The 19,046-nt window shown below is 38.4% G+C and overlaps 1 protein-coding gene across 1 annotated transcript in view; it reads left to right on the forward strand.

Moving 5' to 3' along the window:
* The window catches only part of LOC131930762 (uncharacterized), a 51,006-nt gene that overhangs the window by 11,299 nt on the left and 20,661 nt on the right, over positions 1 to 19,046 (forward strand). The window contains exons 2-3 of the mRNA XM_059287369.1: positions 11,841 to 12,028; positions 17,717 to 17,814. Coding sequence (XP_059143352.1) covers positions 11,841 to 12,028; positions 17,717 to 17,814 — 286 coding nt within the window. The remainder of the gene's footprint in view (positions 1 to 11,840; positions 12,029 to 17,716; positions 17,815 to 19,046) is intronic.

Genomic DNA, 19,046 nt, shown 5'->3' on the forward strand with positions numbered 1-19,046 from the left:
TTTTGTGTTGCCAAAAATAAATGGAACAACTCGTCATTGTTGATAAATAATGGTCAGGTGTAGAGTCCTTTTTTTTATTCTTTCAAATATAGGCCTTCACTTTTTGCGCTTTTGGAAATATTTTATATTGTTATTTTTTATGTTATTTAAGTCGTGATGAAATTAAACTAACGTCGGATAGATTGAACGCTGTGTTAATTAATTAGGATTGGAAAAACTATTTAAAAAAAAAACAGAACAAAACTGTTACAAAAATTCTTAAGAGAACAGTTTCGATTTTTTAATTAAGTGTTTTAAAATTGTGTGCGCTGATATTACAATAACTGTGGTTATAAAAACTGTATTGCGATCTTTTTGTCGGGTTTTACTAAAGCCCGGCGATATATTTAATGTTGTTTTTAGTAATTTTGGTAACAAAAGAATCGGTTAAAAAAAACTTTATTTATAATTTGTATCGGCAAAGTTTTGAGTATAAATTGCTACAAAGTGGGATTTCAGATTACGGTTTCATGTACAGCCAATCAATGTTTGTCTTACGATACAGAAACTTCAGGTTATAATTTAAGCTTGATGAAAATATATAAAAATGTAGTCTTAAAGCAAAAAAAATAAAAATAAAAATATAAAAAATTACAGGTTCCCTGCATTTGCAGCTTTTATAGCACTAATTCTTAAAATATTACATCTCTGAATTTTTTTTTTCAAGCTTAATTTTTTTTCTTTTTTTTTTCTTTTAATTTTGAAAATTAATTTTTAATTTTATGGTTTCAAAATCGAAAAAAAAAACCCACGTTTTTATCCATGTCAACAATAATGATGGAACCCATCTCGACAAACACATTTGCGTCCATATACAATGTGCTCAATGTTTTGATATGAAGTAAATTTAAAGTTAAGATCGCTTTTAGCACCAAGGCAGTTTAAGTAGAGTAAGCCTACTTCTGCTTCTTTGACATCAGTCTATGACGGCATTGTACGGGTGGACTCAGAGATGTCATTACGGACACGAACGCGGGAACCGAACATCGGATGAACATTCAATTGCTCTACTACTCAACCACGCCGCTCCCAATGTTTTGATACACAGTAAATACAAATTGAACGAATCATGACATCATACATCAAGTCACTAAAATATTTTTTTTCTGACGCATGTTCCACAGACATTTTATTTCGTCCTTACTGATATTACACGTTAGTTTATATTTATAAATTATAAAAATAACTGCGCATGCGTGCTTCTATTATATCGGCAACGGTCTGTATCCCATTGATATGAAAGGCCAATTACGGCTAGTTTGAAAGGTTGAATATTCCACTCTTATGGTCTACATCTTTCTTCTAATTGATTGATGCAAGTCTATGTTCTACTTCTATTAATACGTCGAGGTTTGACGTCTATTTTTTATGTGTAAGTTCTTTTCTATGGTCTGTTTGTATTTACGTGTTTGTTCTATGTCCATGAGCTACTTCTATGTTCAATGTTTATGTTCGACTTGTATGTCCTACAACTTTGTTCTACTTCTATTTTCTACCTTATGTTCTTTGTATGTGTTGTTTTTCTGGTAGGTCAACATTTTCCTTTTACTGGTATAAATTCGCAACCCAAACTGTAACCCCGTTCCTCACCTTAAACCACACCCTAAAAATGATGAGGGTGGTAGATGGAAAACATATTGGTATCATACCGTATTAGCCCTTTCTGAAAATATCTAAGTGATAAAAAATGGTAATGCTTTGTTAATTAAGGAATGTGCTGAATTTTTTACGGCTGTTTTTTTATTTTCTCGTGTATACGAAGTATAGAGAAAGTCTTGTAATCGTGCACAAAAAAAAAAAAATGAAATTTTGAGTTTTCACCGTTTTACACCTCAGTCCTTCATCACATGCCTTCATCAGGGAAAAATTATAAATACAAATATATAAACATTTTGGCGTTTTATAGGTTATCGAGTCGGAAAAACTGGACTTTGCAATTCTGTCCGTATGTCTTTGTGTAAGTGTGTCTGTGTGTCTGTAAACACGATAACTTGAGTACCGTTACAGTTAAGTTGATGAAATTTCATATAAGTATTTTATTAAAATCGTAGATCCGTAGCAACTTTTAAGCGATTTCCGATAACCGGAAGTGGTACTTTTTTATTTTGAATTTTTCAAAAGCCTTTAACTTGAGTACTACTTCAGATAAATGAAATTTCACATGTAAGTAAAAGATCTAATTCTCTACCTTCTCTCAAATTTTGAGTAATTTTCGTTGACCGGAAGTACTAATTTTCGCTATTTCCAATTTCTCAAAAAACTAATGTAAATTTATAAAGTACTAATAATAGTCCGCACTATTATGCACATTTTTTTTTTGGCGTTCGCTGGTGTGCAATTCTTTTTTTCTACGAGATTTTATTCTATTTTAAAAAGTTTAAGTATTTAAAATGGATTAAAATTCATGTCTATTTCCCGAGTTCCCATCCCCTGTTTTTTAATATAAGAATATTCGAGAAAGTTTAGGGAAGATAGCTACCGGTTTATTTCACACTATTTAAAAAATTACTTTAATTAAGTACTAATTAAATCTTTATACTAATTGTAACTATTAATATTTATTAAATTTATCTCTTTCGATTGAAACTTATATTAATAAAAGGAGAGAATAAACCACGATTTAAGATACGAATTTAGTACATTGTTAGAAAGTAAATAGGATTCTATCAACTATTTGACTGTATCATAAATCTGACGTAGTCATCATTTAAAAGCTGCGTAGTTAAAAAAAAAAATTAATATTTAACGACGTCCAACATTTAGAAACTCATTAACGTGGTTGTCAAATTTAGTTGTCGTCAAGCCTTTGATTTCTGTAATCAAAATAATCGCCACCAAAAATAGAACTAATTGGGCCGTCGCCTTTTGTCAATTCGCCAACCTCAGCCGTGGCGAATTCGCCCTAAATACACGCGAGTGTCAAGAGAAACGATTCCTTCTATTTGTCGCACAGCTTTGGAATAACATCACATATCGAGTTAAAGAATTGAACTGGAAAAAACAACATATCAGAAACATTTGAGTGACAATAGGAATAACTAAATCTCTGTATTCACAAGCCAATGGCCAAAGGAAATTAAAAAATTTTGAACTACAGATATGCTATAATTTTTTTTTATTTAAAAAAAAAAATTTCAAACGTTATATTTTTTCTTTTTCTTTCTTTTTATGAATACGCGCGCCTAACACATGAAAGAAAATACAATTTTTTTTAGTTCATTTGTAGTATTTTGATATTCACATAATTGGTGTCATTACCATTTCGCTTCCCGCATCGGTGTTTTTTTTTTCTACAAATGTAACGCACACATTTTTTTTTTGACGTCGGCGTAACGCTGTCTTGACAGTGTAATTATTTTTCTTGTTGCCGTTACAGAGGTAGATGACCGTGCTTGGTGACAGCGAACGACGACTGAGAAATTTTTTTTTTTTTAAATATTTCGGAGCGTGGATGTTGGATGGTGAATACTGGATGCTGGATGCCACTCGTGAATCAATACAGTGTTGTACACGACAGTCGTACCCGGATTCTTATCACCGGTATCTCACGTGCGAACGTTAATGAAAGACGAGTCAGCGCGCGGAGACTACAAAGATAAAAAAAAAATAGAGGGAGAAAAGGGAAGCGACTCGTTTAAACAAAACAGGGGCGTGGAAATGACGGGACCGTGTGAGATGATAGAGATACCACATCGGGTTCAATGAACACGTTTGAACATTTTTTTTTCTTTCTATCTTGTCTGTTCATTTTTTGGTTAAAGGTGTGAAAGCTATGGACGACTGAACGTGAAATTAAGGAATTAATTGAAAATTACTTTGTTTTTAATCAAATTTAAATTGAATGAATTTTTGGGTCAACTATTTCAAAACCTCGTCGCCCTGACAGATAATTATAAAAAAATGTATAATTACAACAATAGATTCTCTATTCAAAGTTAATTGTAATCACCATGTTTAGTATAAGTGCTAAGCTTAAAACAATCTTTAATTGATTCCATTTCAATTTCTATTTTAGTAAATTATATTTTTGTAACCAAACAAAACAGCATTATTTTTCTAATCTTTGTTGATTATACCGGTATCTTTTGTTCATTTGACGACGACAATAATTACTCCACGAGCTTATAGGCCTACATTTTAAAACACAGAGCAAAAGTAGACTAGGGCTGATTTCACCCCCCCCCCCCCCCCCTTTTTTTTTCCTTGCATTATGCTTTGCTTAAAGATTTTTTTAATATATTTATCGCAAAGATTAACGCAAATTTTATACAATTTCTATTTATTTATTTTTCTAAATTTTGAAAAAAAAACTGGATAGCATATTGCAATATTTATGTACAAAAATGAAACAAACATCTTAGACGTGATTCAGGGTTCAACAGAATGTTCATTTTGAAACTTAAACGTCCAGCAACGATCTTTTTCGTTAAAAGATATAATTAACAGAAATTAACTCGCCTATTTTGTTTATGCCCCCCCACTCCCTTACCTCGACAAACCAAACTTCATTGACACCCCCTCCACCCACTCCCCCACTCCGACAAACCTCAGTGACACCCCCCACCCACACTCTGAGAATATACTTCAGTGACACCCTCCCCCCCATCCCCCCCCCCACCCCGACAAACCGACCTTGAGTGACACCATTAAACAACCATTTGATGCGGCATGTGAATTGAAGCGCGCGGTCGCACACATGTGCCAATTGTGCCCCGACACCGCGCGCACACCGCTATGACGCACGCGCCTGCACGTGCCGATGTCCCCGTGATTTAAAATCATTTACCGAATCTAGAACCTCGAAAAAAAAAAATAACCTTGATAGTCATCGGGTTGTTGGTTGGTAATTAGTATGACCTTAATTAGAAGGGTTGAAAGACACCCCGGCAGGTACAGGTGAGTGGTTGGAAATGGAGAACAGGAAATAGGATCGAGACACACCTGAGTTGGTTTGTAAATTAAAGATGGTTAAAAAATAATTTGTTTTACTGTTGGTTTTCATGTAATGTTAAAGATGTGAGTCTTTTGTTGGCCTGTTTAAACCATTGTCAAAATAAAAAGTACGTTTTTTTTTTACAATTTGACCATTCTTTTAATAAAAACTTTACTTTTTTTTTGTTTTAAAATTTACTTTGAAGAACGGATGACTTTGGTCTACACACAAGTTAGTATCTTCTACAAATAAGTGCTATGGGACGGCGTGGCCGAATGGTACAGCATTTAGCCGCGAAGGTCTAGAGTTCGGATCTCGGATCCTAATGTGACTGCATGCCTGTAAGACGTACCTGACTTAAGTTGGGGAAAGTAAAGGAGTCTGGACATTGTGCTGACCACACTATTCCTTCATATTCAGAAGCCACAGAAACAGGTGAAGTCTACTTCACTTGCCCCATAGACTATTAGTTTAGAAAGGGAATTCTACATCATTGCCTCTAAGTTGCAACAGCCTGTCTGTAAAATATACTCAGAGCCAGAGGCGTAGCGAGGGGGGGGGCGGGGGGGGGACATATGTCCCCGGGCGCCGACCTTAGGGGGGGCGCCAAATTGAAAGTTTGAGGGGGGGGGTGCAAATGAAAAGTTCGAGGGGGGGTGCAAATCGAAAGTTTGAGGGGGGGGGGGTGCAAATGAAAAGTTCGAGGGGGGGGGGGTGCAAATCGAAAATTTGCTCCCTAGGGGGGCGCCAAATTGAAAGTATGTCCCCGGGCGCCGGGAAGGGTCGCTACGCCTCTGCTCAGAGCTATCAAACTCCTTAAATAAGAATATTTGTATTACTCATCTTGGCGTGAAGGGAACACGATAGTAGCGTTCTCTTGTTGGTTCACTACTGTAACGTTACCCCTAGGTAAGACACACTTTATCAGTAGGTGCCCTCTATATAAACTATCATACTTGTGAGTTATATTTTGAATAACTATTCACATAACCATGGCTTATATTTATTTATTCTTGTCGGCGCTATTCCTCATCATATTTCCTTCTCGCATGAATGCTTTTATTAGTACGAGCCGACCCACGGCGTATCATACGCCACTATTTAGTTGTTTTATTTTCTACTTTTCAGTAATTCATAATTTGTGAATTCGACAGTACCAATGCTGCCACTGAAAATATTTGCTTTAAAACACTATCAGTAGGTCGTTAAGGACGATACTACCCCCCCCCCCCTCCTTTCCCCCAACCCCAACCCCAACCCTACCATACACCCCCCCCCCCCCCGTGAAAGCAGCATCCTCTTAGTTACCTCCCCTAAGTTTAAAATCGTTTCAAACTAAATTATCTGCCCCTAATAGCCGTCACTAAACCCGGCTCTACGATTGTAAACATTTAGCGTGAACCACAGCTCACCAGACTTCTTAGAGAGGAAGAGAGGGTACAGCAAGGCGCGCTGACAGCTTGTTTTCTAACGTCTCCAAGAAGAGAATTATATATATAGAAGATGATATCTCGAGCGATAGGGTGAATAAAATAGTCAGTTACTTTTCAACAGGTAAAATAAATCCGTTTTTCCTTGTTTGTTCTTAATTTTTTTTTTAATGTATTCTTATGCGCCATATAGGCCATTGACTCCGATTTCAGCCTGCTTTTCTTTTTGGGTTTGCTTCCATACCCCTTTTTCAACCAAGAAAAAACAAACTACAAGGCAATAATGTTTTAAATTCATTTTGGATTTGTCTCTCCTAGAAGTGTTACTGTCCCCCCAGCTATCACTATCGAGCCTCATCTGCCAGGGGTTTCGAACTCGGGACTTTACGGTTTAGGAACCATGAGCTTTACCGACTCAACCAAGCCGAACATGTAAATATTACTCACATCTTTTTATTTTGGTTGAAATCAGACAGTCTACCTTAAAAAGCCATGTCCTTGGAACCAAAATGAGAGAGTCTACAGTCATATTATATTGGCGCTTAGGGACTGTCTGATTCTTACACTGTTTCCAAAATTGAAATCAGCAATTGAAATCAGCATCGCGGAAAACTATTCAAATTTATTTATTTTTTACATTTTTACACTGCATGACTATCTACTGTTAAAAAAAATAATTCTGTAACCGGAAGTTGTCCCATACTCCAGTGCGCATCCCATCTGACAGCCGTCATATAATCAACTTGCTGCGGAGATTTAAGCGTGTGGACGCCTAGAGTTGTCTCGCTAACGAAGTGAACATCGAGTAGTGCCCCCTGTGGAAGATGTTCAAGACCTTTTAATCTCCCCTTTGAGGGTTTCTCCGCTCCCTCGCGCCGACCACCAATCCACACACAAAAAAGGGGAGCTAATTGCCGGGCTATAAATCAAAATGCGGAGTGAGTTCCCCCTCGCTGGGGGCTGTGACGTCACGAGTTGCGGTTCTTGCTGACAAGAGGACAGGGGACAAAAGCCACTTGGCGGGGAGCTAATTCAAGTCTGTTCGCCTCACTCAAGTTCCGCTACTCTTACAAGAGACGTATTGTGATGGGACCAAACTAAGTTATCTCCCCCTGTTAGTTGATTTTATGCGATCTGATTTTCATAAAATGACGCTATGCAATTCAGCGTGGTAACAAAAATGAACCCTATTATTTTTTGCATGATATTTTTTTTCAAAAACTTATAATAATTTAATACAATCATAATAAAATGAAAATAATTATAATAAATATCTTGCAACTAAATGTATATTTTTAGAATGATTTAAAATTGTATCAAATATTTTCATAAAATAATTTTTAAATTAAGCTGTCATGTAATTTAAAGATTTCTATAAGTTTTGTTTGAGAACCGCGTATATTTCCTTGTTTTTGAACAGTGGGGTGTTGGGGGTGTTGGGTGTGTTTGAAAACCCACAAGAGAGGCCAACAGTGTCGAAAATTCGATCGCTACCCGTAGAATCACTTGAGACGACTTGGTGTTCACTGTCTAACTCTACGACCCCCGACCCCCGATCCCACTTTTACCCCTCCCTACCCCCATGCTATAATCGAGTAGGCGGAACAGGAAGCCATATTTACCCTTCTTGACCCCCCAGCCGCAAAGGGAACGAACTCAGCATCAGAAACCACGAACATCCCCATCTGCCGCGTATTGTCCTTCAATTCCGCGGCTTTCTTTGATTTCCATTGGTCCAATTGTTCTTAATTAGTCGTCAGGAACCACAAGGACCCCCCCTTCCCCCCCCTCCCTTCCCCTCCGTCTGGAAATGTTGGGGGGTGGCGCAATAAGTGTGTGTGGGTGTGGGGGTGGGTGTGTGTGTGTGGGGGGGGGGGGTTAATCTCAATTTGATTCCTGGTCACTCAGCCAAATAATTACAACACGGTAATTTTTTTTTTTCGTCCGGGGACCTTGCCATTGAAATATGAAATTTGATATAAATTGTCATCTAGTTCGGTGGTTAGTTTCTTCACAGAGAGCGTGCAGCCAAAAAAAAAAAGGATAAAAATATTAGCAAAAATTTCTCTCGTAATGATAGCTAACCCAAATCTAACTAAATCCATAGCCCTAACAGAAATTCTAACAGAGTCTAAACCATAGCTTAATAATACACCTCTAAGTTTGTATGGTTTTATGTGAGAAATCACCGGATTTTATAAGAGTTGATCAACAGAATCTTAGATAGACATTAACAGATGTAGTTGGATTGTATTCTAATGTACTGTGTTTGTAAAGGCATACATTTTGTTATATTAATTATATTTGTGTTGATCAATTGCAATTAACTTAAGCACCAGATAGGCTTTTATGTAAAATTTGAAGAATTTACGTCCTCTGTTAGTAGCTGATTATTCAAAATAGATTTAGTTGAGACCAACATCTGCTTTTCCTCGTTTGTGTACAAGACACGACATGAGGCAACCACAGAAAGCTCTTTCCACTTTTTGCCGGTCTCAGGCAATTTTATTGGCAGCCCCCCCCCCTCCCCCCCCCCCCCCCCAAGATAGACCTGCTCTTGTCAGTTTTTGTGGGGGATTTTTTTTTTTGTCTACACGGATAGTTGAAACGGAAGAGGTAAAGTTTATAATAAAAAATTCTCGTAGAATGAACAAGGCTACTAAAAAAATAAAAATAAAAAATAAAAATAAACTTACCATGTGAGTCTAGACCAGGGGCGTAGCGAGGGGGGGGGGGGCGGGGGGGTGCGGGACCGCACCGGTTGACACCATTTAGGGGGGTGACACCAAGGCAAAAAATAGCAAAATATATAGAGAAATACTTGACGGGGGGGGGGGTGCAAATCGAAAGTTTGAGGGGGGGGGGGGGTGCAAATCGAAAGTTTGAGGGGGGGGGGTGCAAATCGAAAACTTGAAAGTTTGTCCCCGGGAAGGGTCGCAACGCCTCTGGGGGGGGGTGACACCATTAAGTGCCGCACCGGTGACACCCGACCTCGCTACGCCACTGGTCTAGACGTAAGGTGTATAGCCAAGCCTGATTACACTGTTCAGTTCATACAACTGTTCATCCACACCATCATCTTTAGCCGTTTGTTCCCAAGGTATATGGGGTAGATAAAGTAGAGTTCGCCTGTTTCATTAAACTATTACATGTGGTTATTTTAAATAGGAAATATAACTGTTTTTGAATAATAACATAAATGTACGTGTCTTTTTTTTAAATATAGTTTTTACAAAAAGTTATTTAAGTATATGCAATGTTCCAAATATTTCTTTAAGTCCGGTTAGTTAAATTTTAAGCAGCAGTGTTTTTAAATTTTCCAATGGGGGGAGGGGGGGCACTGGTAAAGTATTTTATATATTTCTATACAACTTATATTTCGTTCAAGGGTGGGGCGGAAGACGTATTTAGGGGCATTGCCCCACCCCTTAAGAGATGTCTGAAAGAAACTCTGTTAAACAAAAACAATATTGTCTGAACGGAAGAAAACTTGTCTCACGAGTGTGTGATCAGGGTAGGCTTAGGTGTGTGTGTGTGGGGGGGGGGGGCTTGTGTGCTGTGCTGTATGTGTGTGCTATGTGTATTATAATCGACAACTACAAATATAGTTGACACTTTTAAAAAAAAAAATCGACGGTTAACCTTGACCTAACAATAAAAATAAATATGGTGACAAGTCTTTGAATTTTTTTTCTAAAAAAAAAACGCAATGCTTCATTAATCCAAATATAACCATTCACAATAATTATGTTTTTTTAGGCGTAATCCCACCCCCGCTTTCTCCATCCCCTCCCGCTAACGACTTCCGGTTTTCTATTCAATGACCACAACCCTTTCCCCCCCACATACACAATGGATATGCTTTACACTCTTCATGCCAGATTTTTCAAACCCACACACACCCACACACCCAATCTAAAAATAACCATTTAATTGAGTCAGGAAGGGCAGTGCAGTGAAAAGCGCATAAAGCAGGGCCGCACTGATATAATGACACTGATGATACGCCTGCTGCCCCGTGCCCATCTTTCCCTACAGTCGAAGTCCCGGCTTAATTGGGAATGAAAAGGGTGAGCACCCTAAACTAGAAAACAGCTTAATTTGGCAGTGGTCGCCCCCCTTTGTGACGTCCTACAAAGGGTGAAAAAGAAAGGAGGGGGGAAAAAAACGTCCCCCAAAGAAAATTGTCATTATCCTATCATTATTATTGTACGGACGAAGGGATAATTCAGCGTAACGACGGCGATGGGTTATGGCCCTTTAGCTCCTCAGGTAATGATAGGGGAAGTAACCCACGCCCGTCCCCTGGCAGCGCATTTCGCTACCCGGATTTATTTCTACGCCCTTATGACAGGAGGGACCCCCGACCCCCTGACTTAGGGGTTTAAACGTGGAGTTAACGCCCTCGTATCCCTCGGATATTGAGAGCGTTGGCCTAAGAATATAAGTCATGGTGTGGGGGGTGGGGGGCGGTGGCAGCCACGCCCGGGGGGTGACACCCACGTCGTCATTAGCTGCCGCGCTGTTCATAACGAAATTGGACCATAAAAAGTTGTGTTAAAACCAGAGGATTAACTTTTTCAGACAGTCTCCATCAATATAATCTGTACATGCCGTACTAATAAAGAGCGTCCCATTTTTTTTTTAAATTAGGCTCTCTATACGTTTAGTTACTAAAATTTGTAATTAGTGAGTCCGTTTGACGATTTTAAAAAATACAGCTACATTATAACTTTTTTTACAGTAATATTTTACTTTTTTTAAACAAAGCTTAATTAATTAGTAGCTGATATCAAGCAGCCGTAACGTATAAATATTGCTTCTACTAGGTTTTTTTAATTCGATGAACTTCACTTCAAGTCTATCATTATTGTCGATGCACTTAAAATTACTCTAAAGCTCCAAACACCATTATAAAAAATAAAGTTAAGTTCCCTTTCAACCCTGGCGGTCCAGGGGACAAGTGAAGTAGAGTTCACTTGTTTCTGTGACCTCGGCATATGAAGGGATAGTGTGGTCAGCACTATGCCCAGTCGCCTTTGCTTTCCCTAAAGCGAGTTAGGTACCCATCAGAGTTGGGTGGACTCAGATACGGCTTACTGATTCGAACCTGGATTCGAACTTGAGACTTTCGTGTTAGCAGTCTAGCTCTCGACCGGTAGGCCACTCGGTCCCACGAAATACCACTATAGGCTGTAAACCACATCAGAACTTGTAACAATCATTTTCTCTAAAACACACCAAAACTTGTAACAATCATTTTCTCTAAAACACACCAGAACTTGTAACAATCATTTTCTCTAAAACACACCAGAACTTGTAACAATCATTTTCTCTAAAACACGCCAAAACTTGTAACAATCATTTTCTCTAAAACACACCAGAACTTGTAACATCTTGCCTTTCTATTCCCCCCCCCCCCCCCCCCACCATCACAGCGTGAAAACCCCCAGCAAGGAACCCCCAAAGAGCAACCCCAGCAAACGCCACAGAGAGCGGCTGAACGGGGAACTGGACCACCTGGCCAGTCTCCTGCCCTTCGAGCAGAGCGTCATCTCCAAGCTTGACAAACTCTCCATCCTCCGGCTAGCCGTCTCGTACCTCCGCACCAAAAGTTTCTTCCAAAGTAAGTCTTTTTTTTTACAAACTTTTATTTATCTTCGTCATTTGAATGTCGTATCCTGTAGTCATTTATCCCGAAAAAGGGAAATAGCCCGAACAGACGATTTCTCGATGGTGACTGTTTCCTGGGAAATGTCGAATAGCTCTTTAATATACGGAGCTTCTTCTTCTTTATCCCTGAGCTTAATATAAGGAGCTTACATGGACTAAAATGATGAGAGTTTATTAGAAAGGGTAGATGCAGCCCCTTGCTCCGCAGAGGCTTAATTGGGTTTCTTCAATGTGTATGTACTGCTATATCAGTACATAACGAATTCTACTTGTGTAAGTAGTTTAATGCAACACCTACTCTTATTTAAACACAACACCTCTCATTTAAACACACCATCTACTCTTATTTAAACACAACACCTTCTCTTATTTAAACACAACACGTACCCGAAAAAGCTTGCGACGAGGCTAAATATTAAGTTGATTGGCCTATACATTCAATATATTTATTACACAACATAAAAGAACCTCACATACTCCCACTATTTTTGCTCCAATTTAGCAATGCACCTGCGTGTTTCGTGGTTAACAAGTCCCCTCGTTTGGTTGGTAAATTTATGACGTTTTATGACATTATTTATTTGGTTGGCAAATTTATGGCATGTTTTGTGACAATATTTATCTGTTGCGTTATACTTGGTGGAGCGGTTAAATGGCGACTTAAAATACATTGACAAACAGCTGATAAAGACCTTATGGTGTATCAAACAAAATCACGACACCATACACCCTTACATACAGGGCTGAATGAAGACAATGATCACGAAGATCTTTTTGATTATTTTTTTTCTTAGTGTTTCCAACAATAGATGTTGTATAGCTTAACGATCTTTAAGCTTGGATTGATTTTATTTGGAGGATATTTTCGAATCGATTTTAGATCCCTGAACGAATGTAGGCGTCATTTTAATTGATCTCATAACAAGTGATTGGTGATCCAAATCATTGGTGACGCGTTATCAGATTCTTGAACCGGTGGGATTTTCAAACGATAGGAACGGTGCGCTTAGTTTCAGTGTAGCGCGTGTGTAAGGGTGTTGTGAATACATCGGGTTAGGGTAAGGCCCGTCTGTATTGTAACCAGATAGTTGTCACGTTTATGATCACGTTAACTAGAATAAGAGGTATATGGACTAATGGCTTGATAGTTTGTTGTGAATTAAGAAGGACTTAGACAAATGGTTTGATAGTTTGTTGTGAAATAAGAGGTATATATACAAATAGCTAGATCGCTTGTCGTGAAATAAGAGGTACATGGACAAAGGGCTTTACCCGTTTGTCGTTAAACAATGTATGTATCGAGGTGATTTTTTTCTACTGATAACACTGAATTAACAATCGGGTTAGGTCTAGGCTCAGTATTGGGACTTGGACTATAGCTATCAACTATCAACATGGGTAGAGATCAGATAACCATGAACACAGAAACAGTTCATCTAGTTAATGTGAAGACTACATAGGGGTGTCGAGTGGGGAAGGAGGGGTAGAGGAATTAGTGGAAAATGTACTCATCTAAAGTTATATTTTCTGTGCACGTTTGTAATTGAATAGCTTGTATAAAATGTTTCTTAATGTATACAATATGTGTATACATGTGTAGTTATGTTATATTCGAGTTTATATTTATATATAAATTGTCGCCGTCTTGATCACCTTATCAAATTCTAGGTTCGCGTCATTGTTCCATTAAAGTATTGTACAATGCTGAAAATACAAAAAAATCTATTTATTATGGAACATATCTTGATTTTCATTGATTTGGCAAGAGCGCGCGCGCTTTTAAAAATATCGGCCAATCCGATTGGTCGACCTAAACCAGCTGCAATCTTTTGTTCTTCAACTCGTCAGGAGCACGTCACTCGCTTTTCGGTGACTTCCCCTTGTGTTTTTACCTGAGTTCCCTTCCCTTCTTCTTCTAATTGGATAATTTCTGAGTTTATAAATCTGGAGAAAAAACAAATCACAGGACACGTGCATGGTGAGTATGAAGGGAAAAGTTTCAGGACTAATTGCCAAAATTTGGGCACAATTTTTATATGTGGCGACAAATTAGAAGATTGAATTGACAATCTGACAATCAGCTGGCTAATCAACATGTGTTGTTGTTGTTTTTTTTAAATTTGTTTTAATACGATTATACGTCTAAACTTTTTTCGAGTTTTTTTCTAAGCCAATGATACATTTTTTTTTGGCGAATAGATGAAATGGTAAGCCTTGGAATGAGCCAAGGGACTTAAATAGCTCAGCGTATTCAGCTTAGGGCTCATTCGGACATTGATACTACTTAATTATGGCGTTACGTTGCTCACTCACGCTATAGAGATCATTGGGGTGGGGGGTGAAGGGGTGGGGGTGTGTATGTGTGCGGGGGGGGGGGGGGGGTGAGGTTGTGTGTAGGGGTAGAGGTGAGGGTGGTGGTTATGTGTAGGGGAAGGGATGGATCTGGGACATAACGTCCAGATTTCATTCAGATCGTAAATCCCCCCCCCCCCCCCCCACACACACACCCCGCCCCCTCACCACAACCCGTATAAGGGGAAGTAAGCCCGCGTGTCCCGGGAGAATTTTTTTTCTTTAACACTGTGTCAAATTCATCATGTCACCTGGGTAGCCAGCATAGAGGTGTAATCAGTAATGATACCTGCAGGGGGGGGGGGGGGCTGGCACCGAACGTGGGGGCGGGCGACCCGGGGAGGGGGGAGGTGTAATGAGCATGACAAATGTAGGATTGGGTTCGGTACCGGGTTGAGGATGATATATGGAACTAGATGGGAGGACATTTGGAGGGGGGGGGGGGGATGGGAGGACAGTGGGAGGACAGTGGGAGGAGGGTGTGAGGGTAGATTTATGGAAGCAAAAGACACGTCATTATTCCCAGCCGTTCTGTAAGAGTTACATTAATTTTAAATTCACTTGGGTAATGACACATCCAATCCCACGTTATCACCACTTAACAAATGATGCCGGTGGTTTTGTTGTAATTACTGCTAATTATTTGATTGAGTTATGGGTGAAACTTGTATTTTTGTCCACCCCACCCCTACATTTCATAAGATTTATTTTAAATGTAATTTGATATAAACCTTCTACATAAACAAACAAAAAAAGTTTTTAAAAATGGCTTTTGACCAATATATTAGTTAATAAAAAATTACAAAAGAAGCTTTGAATGAAACGATAAGAATGACATTTTTAAAACCTACAATAGTAGGTCTAGCATAAGAAAAATTACAAGTAAAAGCTTAATGAACGATGTTTTCACCCCAACAAAGGATGACATTCAACGGAGAAACAAAAATGACACTAAACAAAAGCATGACTTCAAAAAACTCAAATAAGTTACCAGTAAAAAACATAAAGTGGACACAAAACGTGTTCAAACAAACAAAAAATGCCTTGAAACAAACATAGCCTACATGAATTTTAAAAAAATAATAGAACTAGTCTACTTTAGTTTAAGTAGGGCATTGTCGTTAGGTTGTGATTTGGGCTGAATGAAGTTTGATCTTATGACTAAATTAGTTTAAGTGCGATAAAATTCTAATCATAGTTCAGCTACATGTTGTTTGTGAAAACGTTTGAAAAAAATCTATTGGATTAATACTTTGTCTCCTTTGTTAAGAAATCTTCACTTGTTTTTTTTTTACAAAACATATTTCTAATAAGTAAACAACATATTTTAAAGGTATTTCATTACTTAGAGAAGAAAGCATTGAAATGCATATGCAATTCATCAATTAAAATACTAAACTCCAATGTCCCATACTGTAATTAAAAAGTAATGAATGACCTTTGTGCTGATGACTGGGGTAGTTTTAAAAAAATCCAATTTTATTTTTTAACGTTTCCTGTCTGGCCAGCGTTATCCATCACACCATCAAGTCAACAAGATGGATATCTCGTCCACTCTCCATTTTTTTTTCTCTTAATGTTCGGTCCTGTTTTTGACGGTGTCTAATCACCCTCCTTGCCCCATCAAGATTGCCCAACCCCAAATGGGTTCAGACCGAACCCCAATTTCAGCTCCGCGCTCCGGCCATTACCGTCGGAGACCGTCGCCCGTCGCCCGAAATGACATAGCGTATCGCGTTGCAGAGAAAATGGAATTCGGTCCCCGGCGATGGATCTCGCGAATCTACAAACCGAGTGGAGTCGAGAACGGGCCCGGCTAGTTAATAGGAAAAACAACGGAACCGGCCACACATTAACGTTGCCCGGGCCCGATTTAGTGCAATTTGTATCACTTTTCGTCCGCCGGCCCGTCTCGCGTGGTTCGGGTCCGCATTGCCCCGGCCGCGTGGCGCCCCAGCCCGGGCCTGCCACACGATCCTGGGAGTTAAAAGCCAGGAAATGCCGACCGCCGTTTCCTCCAAGATTCTGTCATGTGGATTGCCCCAGCTACAGTAATTAACAAGGCCTTGCTCCTGTTTGTGTGTTTTACTTGCAGTATCGTTTCCAACGTCGGAGGGGGATTGCTGTTGACGTCTCATAGCGGTCCACCGGGTTTTCCCGGAAAATTTATCGGGAAAAATAGAATTTCATAATCTCTAAAGTACTTGTTTAAATGTCAGCTTAATTAATTTATTAATTGTATAATTCACTTACTTTAAAAAAAAATTAAAATCAGTTTTTTAAATACGGAATGAATAAAACAAGGGTAATAGATTTTGGGAAAAAAAAAGGTTTTAGTTCTAAAACCAATACCGACGCGAAATCTAGAATCACTTATCAGTCAAGTATTTTCTTTCCCTCTTTGATATGTGATCAGTCGTCAAAGACACACAAAAAAGGGAAATAATTAGGTTAATGGCGCTTTGTTGCGATCAGGGTGGAAGTTGATCCATTATGAGTTAAGCCACGACTTCTGTCCAATGGTAGTGCGCATTAATGACCTCTATTGGATGGCAAAGGTCAAACATGACCTGTCTCCGACGGTACCATGACCTATGTCAGACGGTACCATGACCTATGTCAGACGGTACCATGACCTATGTCAGACGGTACCATGACCTATGTCAGACGGTACCATGACCTATGTCAGACGGTACCATGACCTATGACCGACGGTACCATGACCTATGCCCGACGGTACTATGACGTAATGCCCGACGGCAGAGCTCAGCCATGAATTAGGACGGCGCTACATGACTTCAGGTAGTGAGAAATGTACCCGCTCAATACAATGTGCAACTCTACTTCACCTGTACCCGGCATTACACCTGATCATCGCCAGCGATCGGCCTGGGCATTGAGTCCAACGACGATCCCATCAACAGAATATATTCTGACCACCTTCAACTGACATAAAGACCAGTTTCAACCCCGTATCAAAACAAGAAATATTCTGACAGTCTTATGTCAACCACAAAGGCTCTAATTGTCTTATTAATTATCTTATCCATTTTGTTATTTTAATTTCCTCATTGAGGATTCCATGCCATAGTGTTGTATATGCAAGAAGAGTTTTGACGAAATATTTTCCCCATTTTATAAATCAACCCCATCTCATAAAACATCCCACCTCATAAAACATCCAACACATCTCATAAAACATCATCCAAAGCTAAAAAATAATTCTACTCTTGTCATAAAACTTTATTCCAAGTTTTCTTAAAGTATGTTTTCTTACTTACTTTCACAGGTGTACTTCCTACCCGATACGGCATCGAAAGTCATTTAATGTCAAGGACACACCTGTTCCATGAACCTGGATTCTCTGAAGGCGAGAGTATATTGCAGGTGAGTAACACAGCCCGAGTAACAAAGTTAGGTACCAGTATCCAGAGTTAGCATACGTGTAGTGGTATTGCTACTCATAGTAACACATATTATACCATGATAATCTCGGTACCATACACACACACATGCACACACACACACACACATATATATATATCTATATATATATATATATATATATATATATATATAGGTATATATATATATATATATATATAGGTATATATATATATATATATATATATATATATATATATATATATATATATATATATATATATATATATATATATATATATATATACCTATATATATATATATATAGGTATATATATATATATATAGGTATATATATATATATATATATATATATATATATATATATATATATATATATATATATATATATATATATATAGGTATATATATATATATAGGTATATATATATATAGGTATATATATATATATATATATATATATATATATATATATATATATATATATATATATATATATATATATATATATATATATATATACTGCGAATTCAATACTTCAATACTTTGCCACACATGCACATAGGTAAAAGTATATATCATATATATCAACTGGGGGAATAGCCGTACCCTCTTGAGCTACGTCACTGTCCACAGGTGAGCACCATGATATAGGTTTCCTTCTGCTGACGTCACGCGCGTGCGCACACGAGCATGAGTACTAAAAACTTGACTAATCCTCGCCCCAGCGCGGGGACAGTCAACCGCCGGCCCCCCTAATCCTACACCGGATGTGAGGATAACGCTCCGCCGAATGTACTCTATCGACACGAGTGGGTGATTAGCAGAACGAGTCTGGAATTGTCCAGGCTGAACTCTTGGTCATTCGTCACGTGGTCACCGGGATCCTCTTCGTTTCTTTGTTTGTCTACGCTAATTCGCATAATTAATGTGTTGTTATGCGCCGTTTTGTTTTAGTAAATTGTTACGCGAACGATATTTTATAGCTTTTTTTTCTCTAAACCTCACGCTGTAGTTTCGATTATCTATGAAAATAGCATTTGATTGTAATGTATTTCAGTAATTTAAAACTGTTCTTCAATGTTAAACGTCGATAATATAACGTCAATGGATAAATGAAAGAACAGCTTATCCTCAGCATGGGTAGAATGTGCTGGGTTGTAATGACGCGACCATTATCAACTGGGACTCTATAGTGAGGGAATATGAATTCA

The sequence above is a fragment of the Physella acuta genome, unplaced genomic scaffold, assembly GCF_028476545.2.
Source record: "Physella acuta isolate Inbredline_101_S28 unplaced genomic scaffold, ASM2847654v3 ptg001839l, whole genome shotgun sequence".
Classification (NCBI taxonomy): Eukaryota; Metazoa; Mollusca; class Gastropoda; family Physidae; genus Physella; species Physella acuta.